We start from the raw sequence: 27815 nt of genomic DNA, 5'->3' as shown, positions 1-27815 counted from the left end.
CTTTCACAGTAAAATGGACATTTTGAGCTGCTTCTGCATCCTGACATCCTAAACAACATGGAGTTTGAGGCAGGCGTCATAACTCTCTGCTGGTACCGTCATATCATCTGTGTTTTGCATAATGAATAGCATGCTGCTGATGTGGGACCAAAACAAGTTTTATGACCTCCACAAGTCATGAATGAAACTTTTGATTGTGATAACAGGGGGAGGTGGGGAATGCACAGGTGATGCACAGGTGAAGTCAGACACAACAGGAACGAACAGAAGAAGCTGCCAAGCATCAAACTTACCTCTCTTCCCTTCCCACATTGTGATACGAGAGAAAAAGAGAAAAGGAGAAACTGTTAAAAAGCAACGCCGTGTGCTTGAGTTTGTCCGATGTGGAAACGGCTCGTCCTGTTTGGTTTTTTATTCAGGAAATTGAGAAATTCTTGGCTGAGGTTTCAAACAGCATCTGCTATCGATGGCCACTTCTGTTCTATTTTATTTTATTTTATTTTAATTTTGCAGGACTACTTTCTAGCGAGTTGGTTCTCGCCCTGTTGATGTAAGGTGCTTTGCATCCAACTGAGCGCAGTGTGTGTGTGTGTGTGTGTGTGTGTGTGTGTAGGCTACATGGTTGTCAGTCACACCTGTCAGCAGGCAGGACAGGTGAGCCACAAAAGCCACGGTAGTGCAAATACATCGGCAGTTTTATAATTATTGAAGCACTTTCTCTGATTTTAAAAAATAAATAAATAGTGCAACACTGCCACAGATTCATTGATGTTCTTCAATATTTTCTTACTGAATTGTTGAAATTTCATTCATCCACCAAATGCAGGCCCTTCATCCCTCTCATCGTGCAACGTGAGGGATGAAGCAGCAGACAATGAAATTATGAAAATGAGGTAATCAAATAATTATTGTTCTGTGCTCAGTTTTTTTGTCTTGGGTTGTAAATCCAGTGCACCCTTTTCCTTTATGGCCCAAACTCACCGTCAGCCAAGCTGTGGCAAGTGTCTATTTACAGTTCAAGGAAATCCATTGTTAAAACAAAACAAAAATAAAATTAAAAAAAAACATTTTTTTTAAAGCTCAATAAATGCATTATGTTTCCAAAGTTAACAGTAAATTCTGTAGGCTCATCTGCTTCAAAACCCTGGACAATAACAGAGAAGGCAGATGTGATCTGCAGCTCATTGTAGCTGTGGTGTGAGCAGTGACGCCAATGTGTGATGTGAACATTTTATTGTTGTGACTTGTGTTTGTGTGTGTGTGTGTGTGTGTGTGTGTGTGTGTGTAGAAAAAAGCAGTGTGAGGGTTTCCCTCTTTCACTCTGATAAAGGCCAGGTCAAAGTGTCACAGCTTTCTATGCCCGGTGCACGTCCACCTGCAGGAAGAAGCAACGTCCACGAGCCTCGGGCCGCCTCAGCGAGTGGCTCACGTGATCAGAGCGTCTCTCTGGTAGTTTGTGTTTAGGAGCTGTCCACTTTCATGCACATTAAAACCAAGAGAAAACAGGGGCAGACGCAGAACCATCAGACTGACCCTGATGATGTGTATATTTGATAAAGCATGTTTTCTCTTCAGTTCTCCCTCTGGGTTCCTGAAGGTGTCAGATGTGTGTGTTTGTGGTTTCAATCTGCTGCCGTGGTCGTGGAGCGAGGACGTTTGTTCGCTCTGAGCGGGAAGACGAGACCAAACAAATCCAGAAAGTGGATCAGTGGTTGAAGCTGGAAACAAGGAGGAAGAAGAGAAGAAGAAGCAGAAACACAAACAAGAGAATCTGCTCAGCATCAGGTTGTTGGTTCACACTGATGGAGCTGGACTGACCCTCTGACCACAGGAGGCTCAACTGGTCAGGACCAACTGGACTGACCCTCTGACCACAGGAGGCTCAACTGGACCAACTGGACTGGAAAACATATTCCAAAAGGGGGGGCATTACTGAAAAAGGTTTGAGAACCTCTGGTTTAGATGATAAAAGATCCACAGCCAACTGCTGATTAAAGCAACTGGTTCGTCTGCAGAGGCTCATCTCAGATTGAAGAGGATTTTTTTTAAAATTATTTTATTTTATTTTGACTTGATGACTTGACAGGACGATGAAACTATTACCAAGGGCTTTGTAAGAAGATGCCCATCAGAAAACCTGATTTTAATGCTTTATTTCTTCTGTTTTTTTTAACATACAGCAGGACACGCTCCACATGCAGACACTGGTGTGGTTGGTTTGTATGCTTTTGTAGATGTGCACGTGTGTTTGCACGTGTGTGTTACGCGTGCTTTGTCTGTATGCGGTTTGTTTGTGTGTGTATGCACGGTGTGTGTGTGTGTGTGATGTGGCTGGATGTGTGAACAGATGGCTGCGCTGGGTTTCATGCACATTCAAAGGTTGATTTTGTTCGACAGGTACAAATATTTTCTGGTGTGTGTGTGTGTGTGTGTGTGTGTGTGTGTGTGTGTGTGTGTGTGTGTGTGTGTGTGTGTGTGTGTGCGGCTGATCAGCTGCAGTGTCAATCTGTACTGCAGTAAATTCAGTCTTCAAATGCACTGGTTTTATGTTGCTGGAAGGATTTTTGTGTGTGTAGCGTGTGTTTTTCATGTCCATGATACTTCCACTGCTGGAGAACATGTTTCTGTTTTTATTTTTACTGTAAGATTGTTCACTAATAGACGCTTTACATAAAATAAGTGAAGGTAAAAAAGCAGCAGTGGTGTTGATGTTTGCCTGAAACACTAAATCATCACGCTGACTTCAGTGTAGTGAGCGACAGCGACAAGGGAAGAGAAACGCACGAAGGAGGACCTGAGGACAAGCTGATGTGTGCGCCGTCTCTGCATCAACAACTATTCATTTCCAAACTTCAGCTCTGACAGCGAGCGCCGCGAATTGACTCTAATTTGCAGGTAATGTCGAATCCCAGCCTCTCGAGCGGTCGCCATGACAGCCACGACATAAATAGCCTCGTGAAGCAGATGCCTGAACAGCGCGCTGCCACTTAGACTGATCAAACCGCCGCTGGAAGACGCCTCAACACCTGTGATTGATCAGTTTTACACGGCGGCTCGTAAACAATGTGTGCATACGGGCCGTGGGCGTTGTTTTCATCCAGAGACAATAATACGCCGCCGGCACTTGCCACGTCATCTGCCACTTTAGTGCGACTGCCGCCGCCGCCGCCGCCGCCTAAGAAAACATGAAAATGGACGCGGCGTGCTACGTGATCACGAACCTTCATGAAATGATCAAGTGACTGACTTGTGAAGTGACAGCTGACCCGGATAAAAAAGACAGACAGCAGAAGAAAAAAGAAAACAGTTACCAAAGTTTAACAGAGTTCAGCTGCTTTGGTAAAGAAACTGCAAACACAAGCAAATCAGGAAAATAAAGGTTCATCAAAGGACAAAAAAAAAAATAAAAAAAAAAAAAATAAAAAATTTGTCATGGGCTTGGGAAGGGGTTAATATCCTGAGGAAAAAAAAAACTTTTCAAGATTGAAGTAGTAAATTTACAAGAAAAAAAAAACTTGGCAGGAAAAACTCGAAAAATTACTTTTTCTTATATTTCTCTTTCTTATACTCTTCTACTTCAGACGTTTCCACCTGTGCTGCCCCCTGCTGGCCGTGTCTCAGGAGGAGGACAAACTGGTTTTCAAAGGCTCTTTCCTTTAAAGTTGTGAGTTTTTTTTTCTATTGAATTTAGAGGTTTTTTCTTGCAAATTTACGACTTCAATTCTGGAGTCTTTTCCTTGAGTATTACCTGCTCCTCCCCCAGTTCCATATTTTTCTCTCCCTACAGCGGCCCTGGTGTGCCGTCGTACAAACCTGCAGTCGAGTAAGCGACTCATCAATCAGACCATAAATTCTAATTGAAAATCGCATTGTTGGCACTAAAACATATGTTTTTTTGTTTGTTTGTTTTATAAGTCTATATATTATGGATATATAACCTAAATGAAGCCTACGTCATTGGCACGATCATCCATTGCTGGTGTTGCTTTGACTTGGATGAAGGAGAAAAAATAAAGTGAAATGGAAACTAACCTCGTCGCAGAAACGGTGAGTGGAAAAGCTAAACCCCGACTGTGTGTCAGTTATCTATTTTTTATTTATTTTTAACCAGTTCTGAATAGAACCGAAGGTATTCGTCCCGGGACAGTGTTGTCGGTCAGCGGCTGGGAAACACAAGCCAGGTGGGAACAAAACTGTCGGCCAATCTAGTAACGGAATGTGTGTTTGCTGTGGCCTGTAGAGAAAATTTACAAAAATCAAAAAACGCCCATGAAATGCTGCTTGGGTGCCCGCTGGGAGATTTGAGTAGAAAAATGCTACTTTCTTTGTTCTTGATTTACCATTTTCTTCTGTTAAAACCGATAATTGTGTTGTTGGGTGAAAAAAAAAGTCAATGTTAGACATGCAAGAGCTAAAAAAGAAGTGACATCTTGTTTCTTGTGTATCACAGCAGCTGGCGTCTAAAGTCTCAGCAGAGTCTGTGGTTATTTTTGAAAGATACATAAGCGTATATGCTGAGCAACATAATTTGAAGAGTTCAGAGATTTTTTTTTTTTTTTTCTAAATCCTGTTCCACTCTCAAATAGAAAACAACACGATACCGGGTGACATCTTTCTGTGTGTGTGTGTGTGTGTGTGTGTGTGTTGACGGCCCACAGTGCCGGTACCTCAGAGTGATGCTCGTCATTTTGCTGCAGGACTTCGATGCAGAGCTCTCCCAGCCTCATCATGTCCTCCAGCCTCTTCTCTGGAGCCGCCTGAGCCTCCACTGAGGGACACACACACACACACACACACACACACACACACACACACACACACCATCAGCCCTCACAAATACACACAACGACACAACAGGTACTTCAACTCGAGCTGAGATGGTCAGTCGAATATAGTCGAAGTCATTTTTAATGTTAATCTTTTTTAATTTTAGTGGTAATTTTAGTAAAAATCGAAAGCATTTTCTGATTCCAGCTTCACTAAGGTGCTCAGACTGTCTTCCTGTTCTTCACTCATATATTTAGAAAATGTTTTTTATGGCCGCCGTGTCATTTCCCCTCTCTTTTTCCAGCCGCTGGTTTCCATTCATTCCACTATGATATGAACATGAACTTTCAGAGCCTTCACACTTTCTTCACTCCAGTTTTCCATCAGCCCAATAAAGTCCTCCACATGAGTTTTCCTAAAAGCAGCAGCACTGTTGGCTTTTCAGGACTTTTTCAAATTGTGTCCCTCCGCCGGGGAAAATAGTCCCCGGGGAAATGTTTTGCTCTCCACAGCCAATTATCAGCTGTTAAATTCACATTTTGACACTGTGAAATCTTTAGTTCCCTGCAGGATTTGATAAATGGTTTGTTATTGTGGAAAACGTGGAGGAATTGTAATAAAGGGGCCACGCCTTCAAAATCAGTGGGATGGTGCTTTAACGTAAGGGAGGATTAGACGTAAAAGGAGAAAATAAGAACTAAAATCAGTACAAACCCTCGATCTGAGCGTATTCAATCAGCTGGGTGTAGTTGATGCGCGCTGCTTTCTCCAGACAACTCTGCAACAGTTTCTTCATGTCGTCTGCAGGGATGGGCGTGGTGATGTCCTTCATCAAAACCTGCAGGAGCACATTTCTGTTTGAGCCGCTCTGCATCACAGCGCCGTGACGGTCAGCGCTTGTAAATGCCTCCTGGTCTGAGCTGACCCGCAGCTTGTCATGTGTTTACCAGCACACAGAAGATCCTAAATTTGCACAAACATTGTGTGTGTGTGTGTGTGTGTGTGTGTGTGTATTTGAATGCAGCGCGTACCCGTTCCTGCAGAGAGAGCGTTGCTTTCAGGGCCCCATCTGGTCGTCCAAAGGGAAAGCAGTACCTGCAGGTGCAGCCGTGGGCGGGCATCGCATTTAGAACAATCTCAAGGACAACAGCGTGAAAAGACAGAAGAATGGAGAGGAAGGCAGCTCACCTTGGTCAACGCCATTAACAGATGGCTGCCTTCCTTCATCTAATTACACTGACGAAGAAGCTTTTCTCACCTCCGGTTTGGCTGATCTGAGGCGAGTCGGTTCGGCTAAGTTTCACGTTGCTAATTGACAAGTGAACCGTTCTCGATAAACAAAGCCCCGTGACTGCGCAGGGTCAGACGTTTGTTCTTTCACATCATTACGGCTGGAAAAATGATAAACCACGTGGCTATAAAAAAGAAAATACCAAAAAGGACTTTATTTTATTGAGCTGCTTGGTTATTCCATTCCCTCTCGGAGAGTACAGCTCATGTAAAGTCACGAGCACATGATGTTCACTTCAATGTACTAATGTCACAAAAATATGACAAAATAAAAACAAATCAAATCAAAAAAGGAGAATATAGGGAAACGATGCAGAAAATCAGCTGTTTCTGGCTCTTGTCTTTGGTTGTCACTACATCTTTACATGTTTGTTTTTACCGCCTGACCTGAGACAATCAATGGAGTGGAAAGCGACATTTAACTCAAGGGATTTAATCCAGTCCATCTTCTCGAGATATAAGAAGATATTAGAGGAGAAGACAGATTAGAAAGAAGATATTTTAATTTTTCTGCCACCTTCCGCTCTCCTTTTCTTGAAGACAGATGTAACTAGTGGCCAAGTTATTATCTGGGGAAGAGAAACTCCCGACTCCTGATTTCAAGGCTTAAATAACAAGTGCCACACAGATTGCCGGTAATCTTCCCTGAGAATCATAATCATTATCAGCAATTAAGAAGAGCAGCTGTGGGTAAAATTTATAACCTTAAAATAATCACCGCTGAATGAGCACTGGCCTGTAATCTAAACCAAACTACACAAATCCCTCTCTTGTCTGGGCAGCATTAGCATAATCCCAGCATTGTCCTGGGTGTTGTTTACCAGCATTAGCCTCTTGTTGAGGTGAGTTAGTAATGACTCCTGCTGGTTGCCCTCCCCCCCAAACCTCCTCCTCCTCCTCCTCCTCCTCCTCGCCCTCGGGACCCTTCTCCACTTCCCGAGCAGCCTCTCGTCTCCTTTCTCAGGCCAGATGGAGGGCCCCTCTCAGGCGTGAAGGGTTTTAGGAGCCCGTGGTTCAGGCCAGTTAATGGCTTGGGTCCATTGAGCGAGGCGTTGCTCAAGGTCCCGGGGCTGCCACTTTCACACTGCCGTGACAATGTGTTCACACGGGGGCGACGGGGCTGAATAGCAGCACGCAGATGTGGGGTTCTGCTCTCGTCAGCCAATGTCTGTGTGTTTTGCACCTGTTGTGCGGCACCGATACGGCTAGAAATACTCAAGACGTTCGATCTGGCATGACTCTGTGTGCGATGCCGTCACGGAGTCCAACGCGAGGGTTTCTGCATTCTTGATCGGCTCCATTTGTTGTCAGAAATTTCAAGTGAACGCTCACTGAAGCGACACTGGAGTTTTACACTGCATTGTAATGATTTGGTTTTGTTGTACAGGTTTCAATGCAGAAGCGCCTGCAGAATACAGGCAGGATAAGCACACAAAGGGGAATTTTTAAAGCGGCTACCGCTGTATGTATGTGATAAAATCAGAGTCAAAATGAGGCGTTTTTGTACCTAAAATGTGTGATCTGGTGCTCCAGCAGGGCCATGAGGCGATTCCGGACAGCCTCAAACTGCTCCTTCTCCTCCACGGTCACAGTGCCCATCCCGTCTGGCCTGAAGACACAAAAAATGACAAAGAAGGCAGGTGATGTTAGCTGAATGCTTCCCTCATGCTCTTTCACTTTGCAGATAAAGATACAAGAGCAAAACATATAAATCAGCTGTGTGGTCCAGGCTGTCCAGTTAACCATCAGAGAGCATGGGAATGTGAGTCGCTCAGTGACTGTTTGGATGTTTTATTCAAAAACGACAAAGGACATTTGTATAAATGCACATGGGAGAAAAAAATCAACTAGATTGTGGGGAAACGCTGAAAAACTTGTTGGCTTGGGCTGATTTTGGTGGGGTTTATCCCATTTGGACACTGCAGTCGGACATTTGGACAAGCGAGTCTGACTGGCTGGTTTCCACCACAACACTGACAACAAAACACAACAAACAAAACAGGTAAACCATCCAGGATGACCTTAAACTAACCAATCAAACAGATTATTGCTCAAACTACTCTTTCCCCTCCACGGCGGCTGAGCCCATCTCATCTGGCATGGCAAGAGAAAAACGACAAAGAAAAAACTGTTAGTTGAGCGCTTCATTAATGTTTGTAAAGCTTTCATTCCCTTCTTGCCTTCCTCTGAATAGGCACTCTGGCAAAAAAGGGAAAAAAAATGCAATCACTACCCAGCGTGACTAGCCTTGACTTTCTGGGCTTTTTTCTGCAGCTGAAAGAGAAAAGCACCCTCTCAAAACGGCACTCGCGGTCGCCAGAGGAAAGAAGCGAGGAGGTTGTCTGTTAATGAGTTGTTCTTATAAAAGCCTGTGCTGGCTCAGCCCCTGACCGCCGCGCCTCCGGCTCCAACAAACCAGCCAGAGCTTCTGACTGCATGTTCCCAACTTTGCAAAACTCAGAAAATAAAACCACGATGAGGAAAGAAACCGCAGAAAGAGCCCGTGGTTGCATGGTGAAGCATTCCCGCACGTTCCCTCAGATAAATTCAGTGTCACTTCCTCAGGTCCAGCTAATCTAATGCAGTTCAGGTCAATAGCTCTGCCATTAATTCTACCTTTTAACAAAGTTAATAATGATCAGGTTTTGTTGACATTGCGGAGAAAGTATCAATTTAATTCTGTGTTTATTGCTGAGGTTGTAGTTTGCAGAGGTCTTCTGCTGGACGACATTATATTGAGCTGTTTCTCATTTTTTGTCCTCCCTATTCATATACAATTAGAGGGACATAATATTGGAAACACCTCTCAATAAACGGTAGTCCAGGCCAACAGCAGCACTAACTATGAGCTCAATGCCAAACACAGAATTAAATGAACACCTCTATTACTACATTATAAGCAGCAGAAAAGGAAACTTTATGGCACAACAGTTGGAGTGGAGTGGATTAGACTGTACGTGAGTGTATATTACATAAACAAAGCGATGACATTAAAAAATGAACACCACGCCCACAAACTGCACTGAAGCTGCACACTTGTTTTCCGGCTTGATTTTGGAACAAAAGTCTCGCAAGGAATATTTACGCGAGACCAGGCCGGCACAAAGTGCTCCATAAAAGATCTTAAGAAGGTGACGGACAATGGGAACTTGTAAGGTATTGTGTCTGAACATCAGGGCCTCTCTTCAGCTCCACTCCACTCGATGGCCAAAAGGCCCCGTTTTGTAATGAGAGGCAGCTTTCTCTGCACAACAGCACTTGTTAGCACAACTTCTAAACCCTGTTGTTCCTCAAATCTGTCAATTCATTACCCCTCCTCCCCCCTTCCCACAACCCCTATTTAACAAGCACCAGTTAATCCCAAAGCGACATAAAAGGATAGTCCTTGGGAGGGGTGTGTGTGCTCACTCATGTAATGGCAAGAATAGCTCTCTTTCATGTTGTGCTAAAGCGGGAAAGACAGTGAATTTTCATGCGGCGGCCCTCCCCTGCGCTCTTGTCCCCAAACAAGACAAATGAAGACGTGAGGATCGCCGTTTGGAGCGACCTCTCTCTCCTCGGAACGCCGCGAGTGAAGCCCGGGGGGACGGATCGCCCGAGGCTCCAAGCCTTTAACAGCTAATGCCAGCTGTTCTGCCCTGTAATCCGAGTTGTTCATCTTCCCTGGGAATCAGCTCTCTTTCAGAAGGAGAGCCCAGTATTAGATCAGCAAAAAAAACAAAAAAACAAACAAACAAAAAACAAAAACAACAAAAATGAACAAAAGATAATCACAATCGATTGATTTTTGCTACAGTTGCAGTTTGAAACTCAATTTCAGTTGTCGCGATGCATTTAAACGTGAACGTGATATCTTTCCCCAATCAATCAGAATTTTCTATTATTTTTCTTAGAAATATATGAATTTTTGTCCTCATAAAAGCTCAGAATTGGAGATTTTTTTCTGACTAATTTGTGGTTTTTTTCTCATAAATTTACCACTTTTGTCTCAGAGAATATCCAAGTTTTTTTTTCTAAAAATTTCAACAGTTTTTTCTCAGAATATTCCCCCCTCTTCCCCCTGCTCTGTATTTTTTTCCCTCCCCACAGCGGCCCAAACGCGCCGCCATGCAACAACAACAGCAACAGAACCGTGTGACGTGTGTTTGGTTTTGGTTTTTCCTCCCTGCGCTGCCACAGCCGCTCAGACGTCCCTTCATGCTTGGGCTGACACGCCGGAGTCGGCCCGATGTGACAGCTTGTCGGGGTTCAGACACATTGTTGCTGCTAAATGAAGCGGATGCATCGGAGCCGAGGCTGCTCTCGAACGCCCCGTCACAACAGGGCTGGCAGGGTGAGCGGGCTCAGCGACCGGCTGCGGGGCTCTCTTGGCCGAGGAGGGTGTGTGTGTGTGTGTGTGTGTGTGTGTGTGTGAGAGAGTGTGTGTCTGTCTGCAGGCTCAAGTTAACGTGTTTACACTACATGTGGCTCAAGTGTAAACGATAAGCACCATATCCGCCCTTGCCGCACCGCCAAACCCTCTGGCTGTTTGGTTTGATGTCATCCAACGTGAGTTTGGCGCTGAGCGATCATCATCATCATCATCGTCGTCGTTGTCGTCATCGTCAGCACGTGTGGCAGGGCACCGCGTGCGGACGCCACTTCCTCTCAGAGGTGCGAACAGAGGACGGCGCTGAGGGGCAGGTGCCGCCCCAGGTCAGCTGGTCCGTGGTCATGGAGGGAGGCGGCGGGCGGGGGAAGTAAAAGCTCCTGTCACATCCAGCTGTCCGTGCAGCGCAGACGGTTCGGCGACAGGAAGGACAAGAAGTGACAGGTGAGACGGCGCCTCAGCGGACCTGACGGACCCCCCCGGCTCTTGGTAATGCTCCTTTAACCTTGATCCGGTGTATTGGACCCTCGTCGCCCCGCAGGCTGAGAGCTGTGGCGGCAAAGCAGCTTCACCTTCTCTCCCAGATAATTTGGTGTCTGGCCCCGACAGACCCACTGCCTCTCCTGAACACCTGCATTTTTTATTTTCCCAAAAGGTGCTGAAAATTCCCCCGTTTGCCTCCCTGCCTGCCGAACGAACCCTGACAGGACCTGGGAGAGACTGTTACCTCACAGAGACACTTTAAATTTCCGAGTCAATCAATCAATCAATCAATCAATCAATCATACTTTCTTTTTATAGAGCACTATTCATACAAATATATTTAACACAAAGAGCTTCACACTGTAAAACAATAAAACAATAACCTGCATCCATCTAAACCAACCCTCGAAAAAGAAATAATATAAATGAATAAATAAATAAATAAAATAATAAAAATAGAAGTTGAGAAATCTGATAAATATAAATAGATAAAATAAAATACAATGATAAACAAATGTCATAATTTTGCATTGAGGAAACTCAAACCAGAGGCAGGATGAAGACCAATAAAAAATAGATAAAAACTCAAAATAAAAATAAAAGTAGTAATTAAATAACCGAGTAAACAGACAAATAAATAAACTTATACATAAGTATATAAACAAAACCTCCAAACAGTGGATAAAACATAAATGAATGGTTAGGAGTACAAGTCTGAAAAAAAAAAATAAAATAAAAAATACTAGGAGAAAAAATATGTATAGAAGCAAATAAACAAACAAACAAATAAATAAATAAAATGTTAAAATAAGAAGTAGGGCAAGAAAAATGAAAACAATGAAGAAAATAAAAGGATAGGCCAAAATGGAAAACAGGCTCAAATACCTACAGAGATAAATAAATATATTGACAAATAAAATAAAATAAAGTTCAATTAAAAGCCAGATTGAAAAGGAAGCTCTTGAGTTTGCTTTGAAAATCAACAAATCAAGTCGATGTCATATTTTTCCACGCCGACAAATTGCAAAATTTTTCACATCACAAGTGCATACAGTAAGCGTATTCCAAACACACAGCCCAGAGGTGTGTGTGAAGCACGCTCACGCTGATCGTTACACGGGGCGCTTTTGTCCTCCCTCCATTTGCAGTTTCATCTTGACAATAATCCCTCCTGGGAAAAGCAGACTTCTGTAATTAAGTTCTCTCTCTCTCTCTCTCTCTCTCTCTCCCTCTATCTCTCTCTCTCTCTCTCTCTCCGCCTCCAAGCCTCCCAGCCATCCAAACCCTCTTTTCCCATCCACACCCACTCAGGCAGCACAGGAGCCCCTGAATGGGCATCAATTATTCAAATTAGAGCTCCAACTGACAAAAAGCCAATTCCAGCAATTTCCCCCCCATTTATACGCGGCGATTAGCTGGAGAAGCTAATCATTACCGTTTCTAATTGACTAAATGAGTTGACAAAGAGAGAAAGCACAGATATCAGTAATTACCACCCGGGACGTCAGGCAGGGGTTGCTTTGAGGTAAGTGTAAAAGCGCCTGCCGCAGCGGCTCATGTCATCACTGCCCCGAGCCAACAGGTGGCTGAAGACACACTGCTCATATCTGTGTGCACACACTCAACATTTGATTTTATGTAAGTGTATTTAGAGCTGATTTGGTTCCTGAGGCTTTTGGCAGCACAGTTTAATGTTGTAGTGTTTCGGTCAGGGCATATCCACTCGGTGTCTGCTTTATCAGCTCCACCTTCACAGTCTAATCTAGTCCAGTCCAGCTGTTGTGGCATAAAGTTTCCTCTACTGCTGCCTATAAAGCTCAGCTTGTCTTGTTGTCACAGTAATAGAGGAGTTCATTCACTTCTATGTTTGGTTTTACTGACAGCTGTTTCCACTATTCTGTCCCCCTCATTAAATATAAATAAGGAGGGACAAAAAATGGGAAACCCCTGTCAGTATAATGCAGTCCAGCAGCAGATCTCTGCAAACTACAACCTCAGTAATAAACACAGAATTAAAGTGACACATTCTGCACAATGTCAACACAAACTGAACATGATAAACTTTGTTAAAAGGCAGAGTTTATGGCAGAGCTGCTGAGCTGAACTGCATCAGACTGGACAGACTGGAGCTGAGGGAGAGACGCTGAGTGGATTGATTGAATGATTGATTTACGACGTCAGCCAGGGTTGAATTTTTTTTTTGTGCATCAACAGCACATAATAAAAACAAAGAAAAAATCCATCCATTTACATAATATTACAGTCATTGAGGACAAAACCTAGTGCAGATTAGGGTTAGGGTTAGGAAATTATGTTGGGTTCAGGTTGGGTTTGGTCACGTCAGCCTTAGTTTAGTTAAAAAATGATGGACCTACTGTCTGTTCTGGGCAACTTCCTGTTTACTGCCAGAGTTTACATGGAGTTTTTCATTATGGATAACAACACAAACTTTGCAAGAGTAACTTATTAACTTTACAATAGTTCCTTGTGTATTCTCATCTGTGTTATTTGTTGAAAGGTGCTGTTTGTTTTGCTGCCTTTTTCCCCAGGACACTCCCAAAAAAGAGCTTTGGTTTACTGCAGTGAGGACTTCCTGGTTAAATAAAGGTTGAAGAAGAAGAAGACTGCTTATTGTTGAGATGTCCACTAGCCAAGCCATGATGTCACTTACCATAATCAAAGACGATGCTGTGTCACTGGGCTGATTCTGAACAGATGAACAACCTTTCATTCTGGATTTATTTTGTTTATGATGATGTGGGATGGGCTGCATCATCACAGCAGGTTCATCACTGAGGTCATCGAGAGAGTTTCTGTCTTCACTGATGTTTGCTTGAAACTGTGACAGTTTACATTTTAGGTTTTTAAAATGATTATCTGGGGTTTCTCGAGACATTGGTGTGTGCTGGATCGTACATCATCCTGAAGGTTGAAGGACTGCCAAAGTGATTCTATAGGTTTTTAATATAATATCTACAAAATATAAAAACTTATTTTTCTGTAAATCTTTTTTTTCCCCAGAGCGAGCAGTGGGGTTTCAGAGCTGCCACATCACTCCTCCTCCCTTTCCTCCAGCTGCTGGTTTCCATTCATTCCACTACGATATGAACATGAACTTTCAGAGCCTTCACACTTTCTTCACTCCAGTTTTTCATCAGCCCAATAAAGTCCTCCACATGAGTTTTCCTAAAAGCAGCAGCACTGTTGGCTTTTCAGGACTTTTTCACACTGAAACGCTCCCTCCTACTCCTCCGCCAGGGAAAATAGTCCCCGGGGAAACGTTTTGCTTTCCACCGCCAATTACTATTATCAGGCGGTTGTTTCAACCAAAAATTCCCATTTTGATTCTTTGTTGTGAAATCTTTAGTTCACTGCAAAAGGTTTGCTTACATGGAAAATGTGAGGGAGTTCGAGTAAAATGGCCAAACATTCAAAATCACTGGGATGTTCCTTCACAACAGATTTATTACTGAATTCAACATCAAAGTAAAGATCATTGCCTATAAAACACTGTCTGCTTTGAAAGTAGCATCTGCTCTTTATCTTCAGTGGATTTACTTTTCTTTTCTTCAGCTGTTTCGTGCATCATCCTCCATTCACAACTGTTCCTTTCACTGCAGAAACACATTGTTGGGGTCAATAGGAGCCTCCTCGCGTATTTGCCAAAGTAAAAGGATAAGGTTTGAATGAAACAAGAGTTGCAATTTATATATTTAACCTTCATTTGACCAGCGAGCTGCACTGAGATCAAGAATCTGCTTTTCAAAGGAGAACTGGCCGGGAAAGCAGCAATAAAAACAAACATAAAGACTTTGAAAGACAAAGTGTACAATGACGTGCAAAAGCAAAGTACGATCAAACTCAACAGAACGCAGTGCACATTAGAAAATAAATAAATAAAATAAAATCTACAAGCTCTCCATTAGACATTATAGTCCAATAACAAAAGCAGCATGAAAACTGGCCCACTGTGCTTATATTACTTTTGATTAAGTTTGAATTAAGATTGTCTGGGGAGATACAGAAGCAAAAAATAAAACCTGAAAAACATTGAAGAGACAACCTCCAAAAGGCAAACAAAACAGATCACTGAGAGAGAGGCGAACAAAAATGGACAAAAATCAGAAAAAAAGAAATGAAAAAAAAAAAGCTCTGATGGGAAGTGGGTGCCATAATGAAAGAAGGAGTGTGTTTGTGTGTTTATAAAGAAAGAAAAAAGACGTGTCTTTCTGGTTGTTTAAGCATCATGTCAGATCCAGCTGAACAGAACAGATTTACATGAGGCCTTGCAGAAAGGGTTGGTCTGGGTCATGGAAGCAGCCTGACACTCAGACTGACTCGCCTTGGTTCTGACCAAGATTCCAACTTTTGCAAACTTTATTGATTCTTGTGATGTAAAGCTTGTGTTTAACAGCGCCTGCTTGTCAGCCTCTGCAGACATACAGTGGTGGAAAAAAGTTTTCGGACACCCCATTCATTGTGAAATATTGCATTAAGAATCACTCTCAGTCACAGCCAAAATACTAAACAAATCCTAAAAAAGCCATTAAAAACTTAAAATTGATTGGTTCCATAAAAATACATTAAAAATTTTGAGTATTGGGTCATTTTGGTACCAGTGATGAAGGTCATTCTTTTTATTAAAAGACACAATTTTTGTTGCCAAGCTGCATGTCTATATAAAGCAGCACATTTGAAAGTTCTTCAGACACAAAATGGCTAAAACAAGGAACCTAACGCAGGAAACACGCCTGAAGATAAAGATTCTCAGCCAGGAAGGGTCCAGCTGCCGCCAGATAGCCAGGAAGTGCAGATGCAGTCCTTCAGCAGTTGGATCCACTCTGCAGAAGCACAGACGAACCAACAGCTTGGAAGACAAACCAAGATCTGGGCGTCCAAGGGTTTCTTCAGCGAGAAATGACCGCATCCTGATCCGCATGTGCAGGCAAAACCACCGAATGACATCACCGGAGCTTCAGCAGCAGTGGTGAGACCAAACTGGTGTCCAGTGTTCCACCCGCACTGTACGTGGCCGACTTTTAGATCAAGGCTTAAGGTCCTACAAGGCTGTCAAGAAGCCCCTGACCAATGAGAGACAGAGGCTAGCCCGGCGTCGTCGGCCCAGGCACACAAGAACTGGACAGCCAGGAAGTGGAAGCAGATTCTGTGGTCAGATGAGTCCAGTTTCCAGCTTTAGTTTTGTTAGTTTTTCTTGTAAACAATAAACAAAAAAAATATAATTTGTATTTGTTTGTATCTGTCTAATGCAGCCACACCTTTTGAAACACAAAAATGATTTTTACGCAAATATTTCGTGACAATATTTGAGATTGTGTAAAATTTTAAGGGTGTCCGAAAACTTTTTTCCACCACTGTATGACAGCAGCTGTAAAGGTTCATTCTGCAAAAACGTCTTCGGCTCAGATTTTTCTGCCTGATCACTTGAAATTTGATGCAAACTTCACCACTTTTAAGAGAGCTGCCAAATCCTGGTTCATTCAGCAACAAACCTACTTATGACTTTTTTCCCTCCTGTTCACAACTATGTCCTTTTCTAATTTTCTGAAGTTATGTTGTTGCTAAATGGGAGTTGTATTGTATCCTGATTCTAACAAACACACCAGGGGTCCGGGTGGTGAATATCCAACATGTGGACCAGGCAGACCTGGACAGCTGCATGGTGCTAGACGAGGTTTGCTCTGTTTGTGTTTTTTTTTTTTTTTTTTTTTACCTGTTTCCGTGGACGTGGGAGGCACAGAAGGCGTAGCTGTAGTGCAGCAGGGTGGGGTCGACCAGGGCGTTGTTCTCCGAGTAGTCCATCAGGTCCCTCAGGTAGCTGAGGTGGCGGTGGCAGCCTCTGACGCCGTACCGGGCGCAGTACTCGTCAAGGACGAACACCTGACCCGGACTGAACCAGCCCTGCAACACAGGACACCCTCTTTAACCCCGGAGAAGCTGCTGACCGACAAACTTTCCTCCTCAGGACAATAAACATGGGGCTGTTTTATTGTGTATATTGTAAGATTCTACATCAACTCTACGGCGGAGTTGGGAATCAGCTCCTAACGTTCTCTTCATCCTGAGTGTGACATCAGGTTGAGTCTGCAGGGCATTCCACCATTTTGTGACGTAGTAGTTTAGTAGTAGTAGTTTATTTTTATTTGGTCATTTGAGGGTGAGTTAATACACTACAATTTCCTTTCAGTTTCTTAGAAAGAACAGACCAAAAGGGTGTAGGCTGAAGCCTAAGCTTATTGTGCCTACCCTTTAAACCCTTAAATATCTTCTTACTAGAAAATAAAACAACACAATCAGGACAAGAACAGAAAACAAACAGTAAACAGAGACTAACACAAAACAAAACAAAACAAAAACAACAAAAGACAACAGAAAAAAAAAAAAAAACTAAAAGGAAATGAAACAATATATCACTGTAATTTACAAAACAAGAGAGAAATACAGAAAAGTACTAGAAACTAGCCTTGACGTTATGTATATCACACTATTGTTCTATATCTGGCTATTATATTTGATCTGTACATCTTTTTAAATTTATTTATTGAACTACAATTTTTTAATTCATTATCTAGTCCATTCCATATTTTTACCCCTATAACCGATACACATCTATATTTGTTTTTTATTCTTGCATTAGTTTGTTTGAAGATGGCAGTTCCCCTTAAGTTGTACCGGCTCTCTCTATGGTGGAACAGCTCCTGAATACAGCACGGAAGCAGATGATTATGTGCCTTATACATCATAATTGCAGTATTAAGTTCAACTAGATCTTGTAATTTTAAGGTTTTTAATTCAATGAATAGTGGATTGGTTGGTGCATAGAAGTCAGATTTGGTGACAATTCTAATGGCTTTCTTCTGTAGTAGGAATAAAGGATCAATGGCTGTTTTGTAATTGTTCCCCCATACTTCCACACAATAGCTCATGTATGGGAGTACGTGAGAAACATTGATTTGTAAACTAGATAAACAAGATTTTTTGTGTCTGCAGCATGAGCGCACTGGTTATACTCAGCTTCCTAGAATGCACTGAATCACTTCAGCCTGTGCGATGGCAGACGGTTGTGATGGCGACCGGTAGCGGTGCTGTACAGATGTGTGGTTTCTCAGCGCTGCATCAGAGCTGTGATGCTGTGAACTGAAGCTGCTCACATCACATGAACATCCTGGCAGCAGCGCCGCACCGACACTACAGAGGACGGCGCTGTGAACAGTTAGCTGCAAGGCGCACTTTCTGCCCTCTGAATAAAACCACCACTCGGTTATAATGCATTCAACGAGTTATTTGTTAATAAAGCTTTTATTTTGTAAACAACAAGAAGTGTGCTTATTTTGTACCATGGCTAGCTTGAGAGTTGTTTGGCGTCTCCAAAAACATCTACAGGGCTGCTGTGTCAACTGAATTTTTGAAAAACCTTATTAAAGTGACATATTTACAGTGTTAGAAAGTAAAGTAGATCAGCTTTAAGAGCCTGATTTAAAGTCCCAATTTCACGGTGGTCGGTGTGAAATGCATTCGGGGATACTTAGCTGCAAGCTTTATTGTGAAAAGTCTGTAACAGCAGACTAATGGCTGGCAGGATGTAGTGCAGACCATTGGAGTTAGTGCTGGGCGGTATACCGGTTCATACCGAATACCGGTGTTATTTTTTTTTATGATATGAATTTTTCAGATACCCCAATACCGGCGTGTGTGTGTGTGTTTGTAGTGCACATAACGTTGGGAACAGCACGCGGAACGTAGCGCCGCGGGACATCGTTGGAGGGGGGACTGTTTTTGCAGTTGCACTCTCTAAGCAGTGGGGACTCAGAAAATGAAGCTGAAGAACTTTTACCAAAAAGAGGAGCTGTGTCGGCTGTGTGGAAGTTCTTCAGCTTCAAAAAATCTGTCTGGCAAAGGCAAAGAAACTTTCCAGGCTACAGCAGCGCACTGACACAGATTGTGTAACAAAGTGAAGAGTTCCCTCTTGGCTCTATTTTCACTGGCTAACAGCAGCACACTGGCTTAGCTTGTCTATTCAGAGAAGAGGTATCACTTCGGCTTATTTTTCAATCTGTGTTATCACATGCATAACACTGCTCATTCATTGGTAGCTGAATTGTTAGGTCTATTTGATAAGTAATTCACATTTTTAAAACAATAATTTAACATATTGTTAAATCAGTCAAATCAGTCTGCATATTAATGCAAGTGGCCTTAAATTTGCATAATAAAAAGGTTCTGTATTTTGACTGCAACTGTCATGCATTCTGATTCCTTCACTTCATTAGAATCATGAGTGCCACCTCTTTGCATCATTTTGTGTTGCCATGTAAACCTGTATTTATACTAGAGTGGACAACTTTGACATTAATGTCCAGTATTCATTCCTCATGACAGTAAAATAGGTCATTCTAAGTTAATTTACTGCAGTAATTCTTCTCTAAATCATTAGAAAATGTGGTTAACACCCAGTAGTGCATGAAAAAAAAAAAAAAATACCGTGATATACCGTGAAACCGTTATAATTTTGAAAAATACCGTGATATACATTTTTGGTCATACCGCCCAGCACTAATTGGAGTGTAGCCGCAGGACGTTAGGAGGCGAGTCTGAACACAGCCTGTGTAAACTGACAAACCGAACAGAAAAAAATGACTGGTTTTGTGATGAAACAAAGATGAAGAATGTGTCGGGTGCTTTTGGAAACAGGGACAGCAGACACCGTGAAATGGACTACTGAGGTTTGAATCTGCTGCTGTGGTCGTGGAGCGAGGACGTTTGTTTGCTCTGAGCGGGAAGACGAGACCAAACAAATCCAGAAAGTGGATCAGTGGTTGAAGCGTAGCAGCGATACAGCTGGAAACAAGGAGGAAGAAGAGAAGAAGATTCACACTGATGGAGCTGGACTGACCCTCTGACCACAGGAGGCTCAACTGGTCAGGACCAACTGGACTGACCCTCTGACCACAGGTGGGGTGTTTCCTACCAATTTTTTATTTTGCTCTGGTCAGCGGGAACTTGGCTGAAAAAATATTCCACATAGCCTAATTGAAAAAATATTGAATTTCTGATTAACAGCCACTAGTGAAGGATGTCACTGTTTAAGACGCTCTATTTTACAGGAAGTAGAGGTCATGTGAGGTCATTTCATGGGCGATCCAGGTGCTCCAAATATCAGGTGACAACAAGGACGTAAATATTATAAAGCCTTTACTGCAGTGGCTAAATCATTAAAGAAAAAGCCAAAACGTTTCACCCACTGTAAACCTCCACCCCTTTTTTCCCCGGTGACTTTGAATTTCCATGAGCTGTACAAACACTGACCTGATGTTTAGTTTTTTCTTTGTCAAAAACTTTCTGACCTGAAATAACACCCTTAAAATTACAAAATAAAATGCCTCAACCTACTCCTGTGTTAAAAGAAAGAAAAATAATAAAACTTGTCTCCAATTATGTTCACACATCTCAATGATACTGTGAAATGAAGCCTGACTGAAGACTCTATACCGTAATAATAATAAAAACCATTTAGCAGGAAGAACCCAGGGCTCGCTTAGGGTAAATTCTTCTAATTATATAAGATCTAATTACAACTTGTATTCTTTTGACAGCCTGACCAACAGTCTGAAGGGACAGAAGTAAAGAAACTCAGTCCGCCACAGTTCCCTGTTATCACTGCCAGTGCAAACACATTTGACACAACCCGATACTTCCAGCGATCACACGGCGAGGTTAACCAAGGTTAACCCTTCAGGAATTAATTCCCTGGAAGAGAAAATGAAAAGAAAGGAAAAGAAAAAAAAGTCCCTTGCAATCGGGCGAGGTGTAGAACAATTGGAAAATGCTGAAGCGTACATTAGTTCAGTCATCCTGAGCGTAATAACTAAATTAGGCATGAAACTTACAACGCTAATTAAGATTCCTCACGGAAGCAATATTAACAAATTAGCACCTCTACCGAGCCACCCCACCACCCCCCAGCTCCGCCATCCCCTCCCCTCCCCTTCTCCCTCTCTCTCTCTCTCACACACACACACACACACACACACACACACACACACACTGACAGCTCCCTTTGGCATGACAGCCATGGCTGCCCGCCTGCTGACGGGCGACCCAGGAGAGATCACGACCGGCGGCGCGTCTCACTTTCATTTTGTCTCTGCAGACCCTCTCAAACACTTCTGTTGCAATATGAACTTGCCTCTGTTTGAAAGATGAAACGGTTTCTCTTAACCCTCCTGTTACCGTCAAATTTAATAAAAATTTTTAATCAATTTAACACCAGTAATTTAAACCTCCCAAAAATGATTTCAATAAAAAAAATTCCTACCAGATTTTACGTGTCTTGTTGACCACCTACCTTAAAATTAAACGTAGTTCCACAGTGTCCAAAACAACTGAAACCAATGTGTGTACAATGAGCATATTTCTCTCATGTTTTATGCAGCTAAAACAGCCTGGAGGTCAAACTGGTCGCAAAGAAACACCAATGCATACATGATGTGTCCAGGACAATGAAAACACATCATGTTAATTTTATGTGTACCCATTAAATTAGGAAAAGTCATGAAAAATGAAGCCAAAAAAAAAAAAAAAAAAAAAAAGTTAATCGTGTGTTTAGAGAAGTTAAACACTGAATGGAGTCAAACTGACCCCAAAGATAATAGGAGGGTTAAGGAAAAAAAAAGACAGTTGATAACTGAAGACTTTATGTGATGAAAAGCAACACTTTTACACACTGGGCTATTTGTATTTTAGAGATACAGGCTATGAACTTCAGGTTAACCTTCATAACAAAATGTATGCAGAGCATTCTGGAATAAAACGTCTGAAGACTGATTTTTTTTTTCTTGGTCAAAAAAGAGCATCTTGGCACGGATTTTGCATTTCATTTCGAGTCGTGTTCTTCAAGGACGCAGCCTCATATATGTTCAGATAGTAACAGGCAGAGGAAGACACTGAGGCCTCGTGGGTGGAGGCATGAAAACCTGAACATGAGCAAGTCTGCAACAATTAAGGCGCCTCAGACCCTGACAGGGAGAAATAACCCGATCCGTCAGATTCTTACTCTCTGCGTCCTTTTCGAGGCGTGACCCTCCCCACCTCCCTCTTTTCAGTTTGCTTGTCATTCTCTGATTTCTTTCAGTCTTTCTTTCCATTCCTTCCCACTCCGAGCCCCTTCCTTCTCTCTCTCTGTCAATGTGTTTCGAGCTATTAATATCACACCAGAAAAGGATGCAGGCGAGAGCCCTGTCGACTGGCGTGAAGCGACAAGATGTTCCTCTGTGACAAACAGATGGCAAACTCCAGTCTTGGCGCTGACCGCTCAATTAGCGGCTAACGAGCTGACTGCCTCGTTAGCTCCATGAGCTGTGGCCGTCTCCGTGTCAGAGCGCCCGCAGACTCCTACCAAGAATGGCCCGACGCAAAAAAAAAAAAAAAAAAAAAAAAAAAAAAAAAAAAAACAGAAGGTGGTCGTTCTGAGGTACAGAGCCTCAGCACCGCAGCTTAAGACAGAAGTTGACAATATTCACTCAGTTAATACCTGAACATCACCCTGAAGTAGTCAGTCTTGTTCTGTTGGTGTTTTTATTTTTCAGGCATTTGAGGCTGAGACAAGACTGATCTATAGAAAGATTGAGTCAGAAATTTGATCTTTGAGTCCCAGTAATGCACCTAATCTTTAGCCTTCAGGTCAGATATCCATCTTCAGTTCCATCTTCATCATCCAAAACGTTGGCCAACTTCTCCAGTAGCTGCACAGCAACCTTTTCTGGCCCTTTTGTTGCACTGTAAAATGTAAACAATGATGTGTTTCATACGGCTGTAAAACTGTTCAATACATACCGCAGCGTCAAGGTGAAGTGTTACAAACACATCCACTGTATGAGAGCATCTGACTACACACTGAGCTGATGAATTAATGAATCTACAGAAAATATTTATTATATAGTCTAAGAAGACTTTTGCCTTTGAGTTCATATTCTTATCTCAAATGGTGAGACAAACAACTCCACTACAAACCGAAGCGTGGCTTAACTGAACCGTTACACCGCTTGTGTTTCGGCTACTCACCCTCCCGTCCGTCAAAACACAAGTCAGGTTTTGTACGTCTGTGACACCAGGTCTTCTGAAAAACAACAGAAGCTGCCAGAGACTCCAAAAACCACAAAAAAACCCTATAAACAATTAATGCTAAATGCTAGAGCAGCGTACTCCAAGTGGTGAGAAGCCAAAAACAAAGTGCTCACAACACCAACTCCAAACAGATGCCGCCTTCAAATTGTTTCAGGGAAATATAATTACAGGAGGCTTGTGCTTTAACAACTGAACAAAGTTGTGAATACAAATGGGAATCCAATTACCTCAGATTTTTTTTTATTTTTTTATTTTCTCTTACTGTGTTCTCCCTTTCGAAGGCATTAAACCAAAAGTGCCTTGGCTCTTTTGAAAATAAATTATGAGACAAAGTAAATCTAGATAGCAATGTCTGATAAAACAGAGACCTCCACTGATTCTGCCTGTGGCCTTTTACCCTCCAAAATACACTGAAGGAACTGATGAGGGAAATGATAAAGAGGTGGCTTGATGAGAGGAATGAAAACGACTAATTCTAGATCTAGTGTTTTTTTTTTTTTTTTTCCCCGTTTCTGTGCCGGGTAGGAACAGATGCATCAGATAAATAACACAGAAAGTGGAGAATCTTGTTGTTTGGCCTTTTTCTTCAAGGTCTGCTGCTCATCCCTCCACCTGAACGCTGTGAAACAATTCTGATTTTTTTTTAAGTTTCTGCAGACATTTCTAATTATACAACTGCCATAATTGCTTTGGTGAGAGGGCTAGAGATTTAAATTTAGGTGGGAAGGGGAGGGGGAGGTGTGAGCCCGAGCCGTGCGGGTGCATCGGCCTGAGTAATTATATTAGAGTTCACCATGATGGCACCCTGCAGCCTCTAATTTGATGGCGATACACTCACACAAGTTCGATGGAGGATGAGAGGTGTGTTTCAGAACGTGAGGACGCAGGTGCACGGAAACGAGCCGTGCACGTCAAACAGCGGAAACATGTTGAGGAGACAGAACGAGAAACGTTCTGCAGCGGCCAAAGTGGGTCAGAGGAGGGTCAAAGTCGTACGAGGGGTTAATATTGGTTTTCAGATGTTGTCCAGTTCAGTGGTCACTCCTCATGATCCCATGACCCTTCACTTCTGCTTCATCGAGCCATTCTGCACGGGCGGCGGGGCGGGGGGGTCCTGGGACTCCTGCAGACTGTTCCAGGACCAAAGTCCCAGAATCTGGAAATCTGCATTTGTAGCAGATGAACACTTACATCTGAGCTTTTTCTTTTTCTTCCTTTACTTGAACGGTGCACAGGTAATTTGTCTTCACAGAAGCAGAGAAAAGAAAGACTAGAATCTGTTTGACAGTCAGTTTGTCGACGTTTGAGAACTGGTAAACGCTCCCTAAAGAACTGTGCTGCTGAGAACTGGACAGAGTTTACCATCACACGTCAAACATGCAATTAATATACTCCTACCTGTGAAACAAATCCAGTCAATTTCTTTCAAAAACATGGCATGAAAGGCAAGCAAGCAAGCAAATAAATAAATAGAAGACAGATAGACAAAAGCATAAGAAAAAATGTAAAAAAAAATAACAAAAAAGGAAAAAAACAGCACAACAAAAAGAAACTTAGCAAAAAATAAATAAAAAAAATCAACAGATGAAATATATATTTGTAGTTCTTAAAATTATACATTTAACCATCATTTAAATAATGCTGGATCAACATGAAGGTGTTTTGTGTTTAAATGTTAAAGAGGAAGTCAAAACATTTTGAAAACATGCTGACTGTCAGTCTAGGAATGTGACTGGATTTGTTCGAGGAGGTGTATTTCAAATCCACATGATCCACTGTGTAAATAAGACAGCTTCAGATTTATTCATTCACTTTGACAGAGTCAGGCTAACGACTCCCATAGACTTCAAGTCTTTATGCTAAGCTAACAGGAGATGCTACCCATGGGAGCTGAACCGCTGGACGTCCAGAGGAGAAAATGGAGTCCTGGTCTCAGTCTGGGGAAGCTGGAAAAGATTCCCAACTCCCACGTTTATGGATTATTACTGAATTACTGGTGTCTTCTTGTGGGATTTGTTGCAAATGTCTTGAGGACAAAACCATTTATTAATTTGGAAAGAAACCCTTGAGGTTCTGGAGGAACTTCCTCTCGTCCGGTGGCACCTGACCGGTCCACGCACCTTGCCAGTGGGTGAAGACAGAAAACGTTTAATCTGGGATTCGACTGGGATCCCGGCCGGCTGGGAAACGCGTGGATTTAACCCCTACACCACCGGTGGGAACCACGTTTATCCAGTTAGCAGAAATCTGGGTCCCAGCTAGAACTAAATTTCCCCTAATTACTGTTGTTGTTGCTGGGTTCAGCTCTTTGTGAATAAAATATGACCCCGTCTATGACATGAATCCAAAGCACTTCTCAACAGATGTCCCCGCGCCGAGGCACTGCCCTCCTCAATGCGCCTTCTGAAAAGGGCTCAGGTTGGAACACAAAAGCCCTCGTCGCATACAAAAGCAGGAGGAGAGAAAAAGACGGAGGGCGGTGAATAGATAGGTCTAATTGCAGAGCGGGCTGGGAGGGAGTCCTGGTGGGGCAGGTAGAGAAATGAAAGAAGCACAGATGTCACTGTGGTGGACATCTCCTCATCTCTGCTGGCTTCACGAGACAGAGGCGAACACACACACACACACACACACACACACACACTGAGCTGTCCTTTTTGATGCAAAAAACTGCAATCAGAAAGAAGCCAGAGAGTTCCTGCATATAAATCTCTCTTCTCTGTCGTTTATCGGATGATTGCAAAAGCATGTCGGTTAAAAGGCTTGCCCAAACTAATGTGTGTTTTGCTTTTTTCTCTTCACATGTCTAACAAAGGACATCATTCCAGTCATACGAGGTTAGCTTCATGAGTAGCAGTCTGCAAAAATCTAAAATAAAAAAAATTCACCCTCCAGATCCTGAGAATTTCATGAGTCTGGTTTCAGTGGAGGAAAAAATGCAGAATAAAACTCTCAGGGAAAGGCTGAACATTGGGACTTTTATGAACGTTGGAATGAAGACGGTCAATTTTAAAGGCAGACTGTGGAGTTTCTCATGGGAGGCCACACCACTTTGTTTCCTAATATTAAAGATGAGGAAGTGGAAGGACAATACTTTTAAATGCCTGATGCCTTTTCATGTGAAAAGTTCACAAAAACATCAAGAATGAAGAGAAATTCTCTTCTCTTTTGGACATTTGTAAGTGGTATTCTTTTGAGAACAGAGATGTGTTTGTCATTCTTCAACACGTCACAGCGAGGTGGGCGGTACAGTCTGCCTTTAGCATCAAATATCAGGAACGAGCAGCTTTGAAAGGGCAGAAACATGAGAAACATCAGCTTCAGTAACATGTAAGAAAGGAAATAATCACCTATTTTCTAGAAAGTAAACATGGAGTTAGTCATATCGCAAAAGGCAACAATATGGATGACAACAAATTCAGGGTTAGGTGTTCACCTGAGACACTGATTGGTCTGTTCTGATCAATAAAATATTTTATGAAGTAACTGTATTTTCTGCATTCAGTCAGTGTTGTAAGGCTGTTTTTTTGCTGTTGCTACACTTAACCCGCAGTCACATCATAACACTATTGAGCTATTTGGCGTAAATATCAAGGTGTCAAATTTTGTCCGTATCACGCAGCCCTAGGCAGCAGTCTGTACAAAAAACTAAAACAAGAGAATTTCATGAGTCTGGTTTCAAAATGCTGAGTAAAACTCTAGAAAAATCTAAATCAGTCAAAATCAGAATCAAATCGATCAAGCAACTTCTTCAGAGCAGAATTATTGGCATCCCCTCCAAGAACACACTGTGAACGAATGTGTGTGTGTGTGTGTTTGTTTTGGGGTGTATGGATGCAGAGTCTCAATTAAAACCATGTGAACTGGACACCTGGATCAATAAAAGGAAATATTAAGCTTTTCTGGTCTTTGGTGTTTACAGCTTGGTCCGTAAACTTGCACGCGACACAAAACCCTCTTTCACTCCGTCTCCCTCTTCTTCTTTTAACCCCCCCCCCCCCTTCCCCAATTCTCTACGATTTGTTTGGGCTTCACCCCCCTCCCCCTCCTGTCTACTGAGTAAGCACAGCAGTTGTCCATGAGGGTCATGTTCCTATTTGGAAAGTATTGATTAGAGCGTTTATCCCCTCCATCAGTGTGAGAGCCCCCCCAGGCATTTTGGCACTTTGTCCCTCCTACACGCAACCCAGCGCAGCCCGAAGCCCACCAACTCCGAGAGGATGAGCCGCTCTGTCGCTCTCACATCTCCTGCCAACGCCGGTTTCAACTGTCGGCCCGGGAGGAACCCGTCCGCTCACAAGTGTGTGTGTGTGTGTGTGTGTGTGTGTGTGTGTGTGTGTGTGTGAGTTTTTTCTCTCTCTCTCTTCTCGCTCTTTCTTGCCCCTCTGTTTTCAAAAAGTCTTTGGCATTTTTTCTCTCTCGCTGTTTTCATGTTGGAAGCTACATACTGAGCTGCTCCTGCTGTGAGGGAAGAACAAAAAAAAAGAAGAACAAGAACAAAAAGAAACTCCAACACCGTGACTGCACTGAGCAAAATGCATCCTATGGATCCACCAGGCGCCGAGCCGCTTTCCCTCACACTTTATGAAGAAAACTGCCTCAATGCACATTTCCTTCCTTCATAACTTCAGCATCATACTCATGTTGACATGTCAGCCTCCTCTGCTTTTACACCTGCAAACCCCCACATTCCTCCTGCTACCTTCAGATTTACTGACTTTTTTTTTTTTTTTACTTGGGTCCAATTTGGCCCAAGTAATTTAAA

At 42.7% G+C, this 27815-nt stretch overlaps 1 protein-coding gene across 1 annotated transcript in view; it reads right to left on the bottom strand.

Annotated features, from left to right (window-relative positions):
- Window positions 1-27815, bottom strand: part of cadps2 (Ca++-dependent secretion activator 2) — a 243713-nt gene that overhangs the window by 58339 nt on the left and 157559 nt on the right. Inside the window, 5 exon segments of the mRNA XM_030054425.1 lie at window positions 4668-4768; window positions 5482-5605; window positions 5799-5862; window positions 7565-7666; window positions 16641-16828. Of these exon segments, the coding sequence (XP_029910285.1) occupies window positions 4668-4768; window positions 5482-5605; window positions 5799-5862; window positions 7565-7666; window positions 16641-16828 (579 nt within the window).

This window comes from Myripristis murdjan, chromosome 6, assembly GCF_902150065.1.
Source record: "Myripristis murdjan chromosome 6, fMyrMur1.1, whole genome shotgun sequence".
In the NCBI taxonomy this organism is placed as follows: domain Eukaryota; kingdom Metazoa; phylum Chordata; class Actinopteri; order Holocentriformes; family Holocentridae; genus Myripristis; species Myripristis murdjan.
This window is presented reverse-complemented; position numbering and strand designations above follow the sequence as displayed.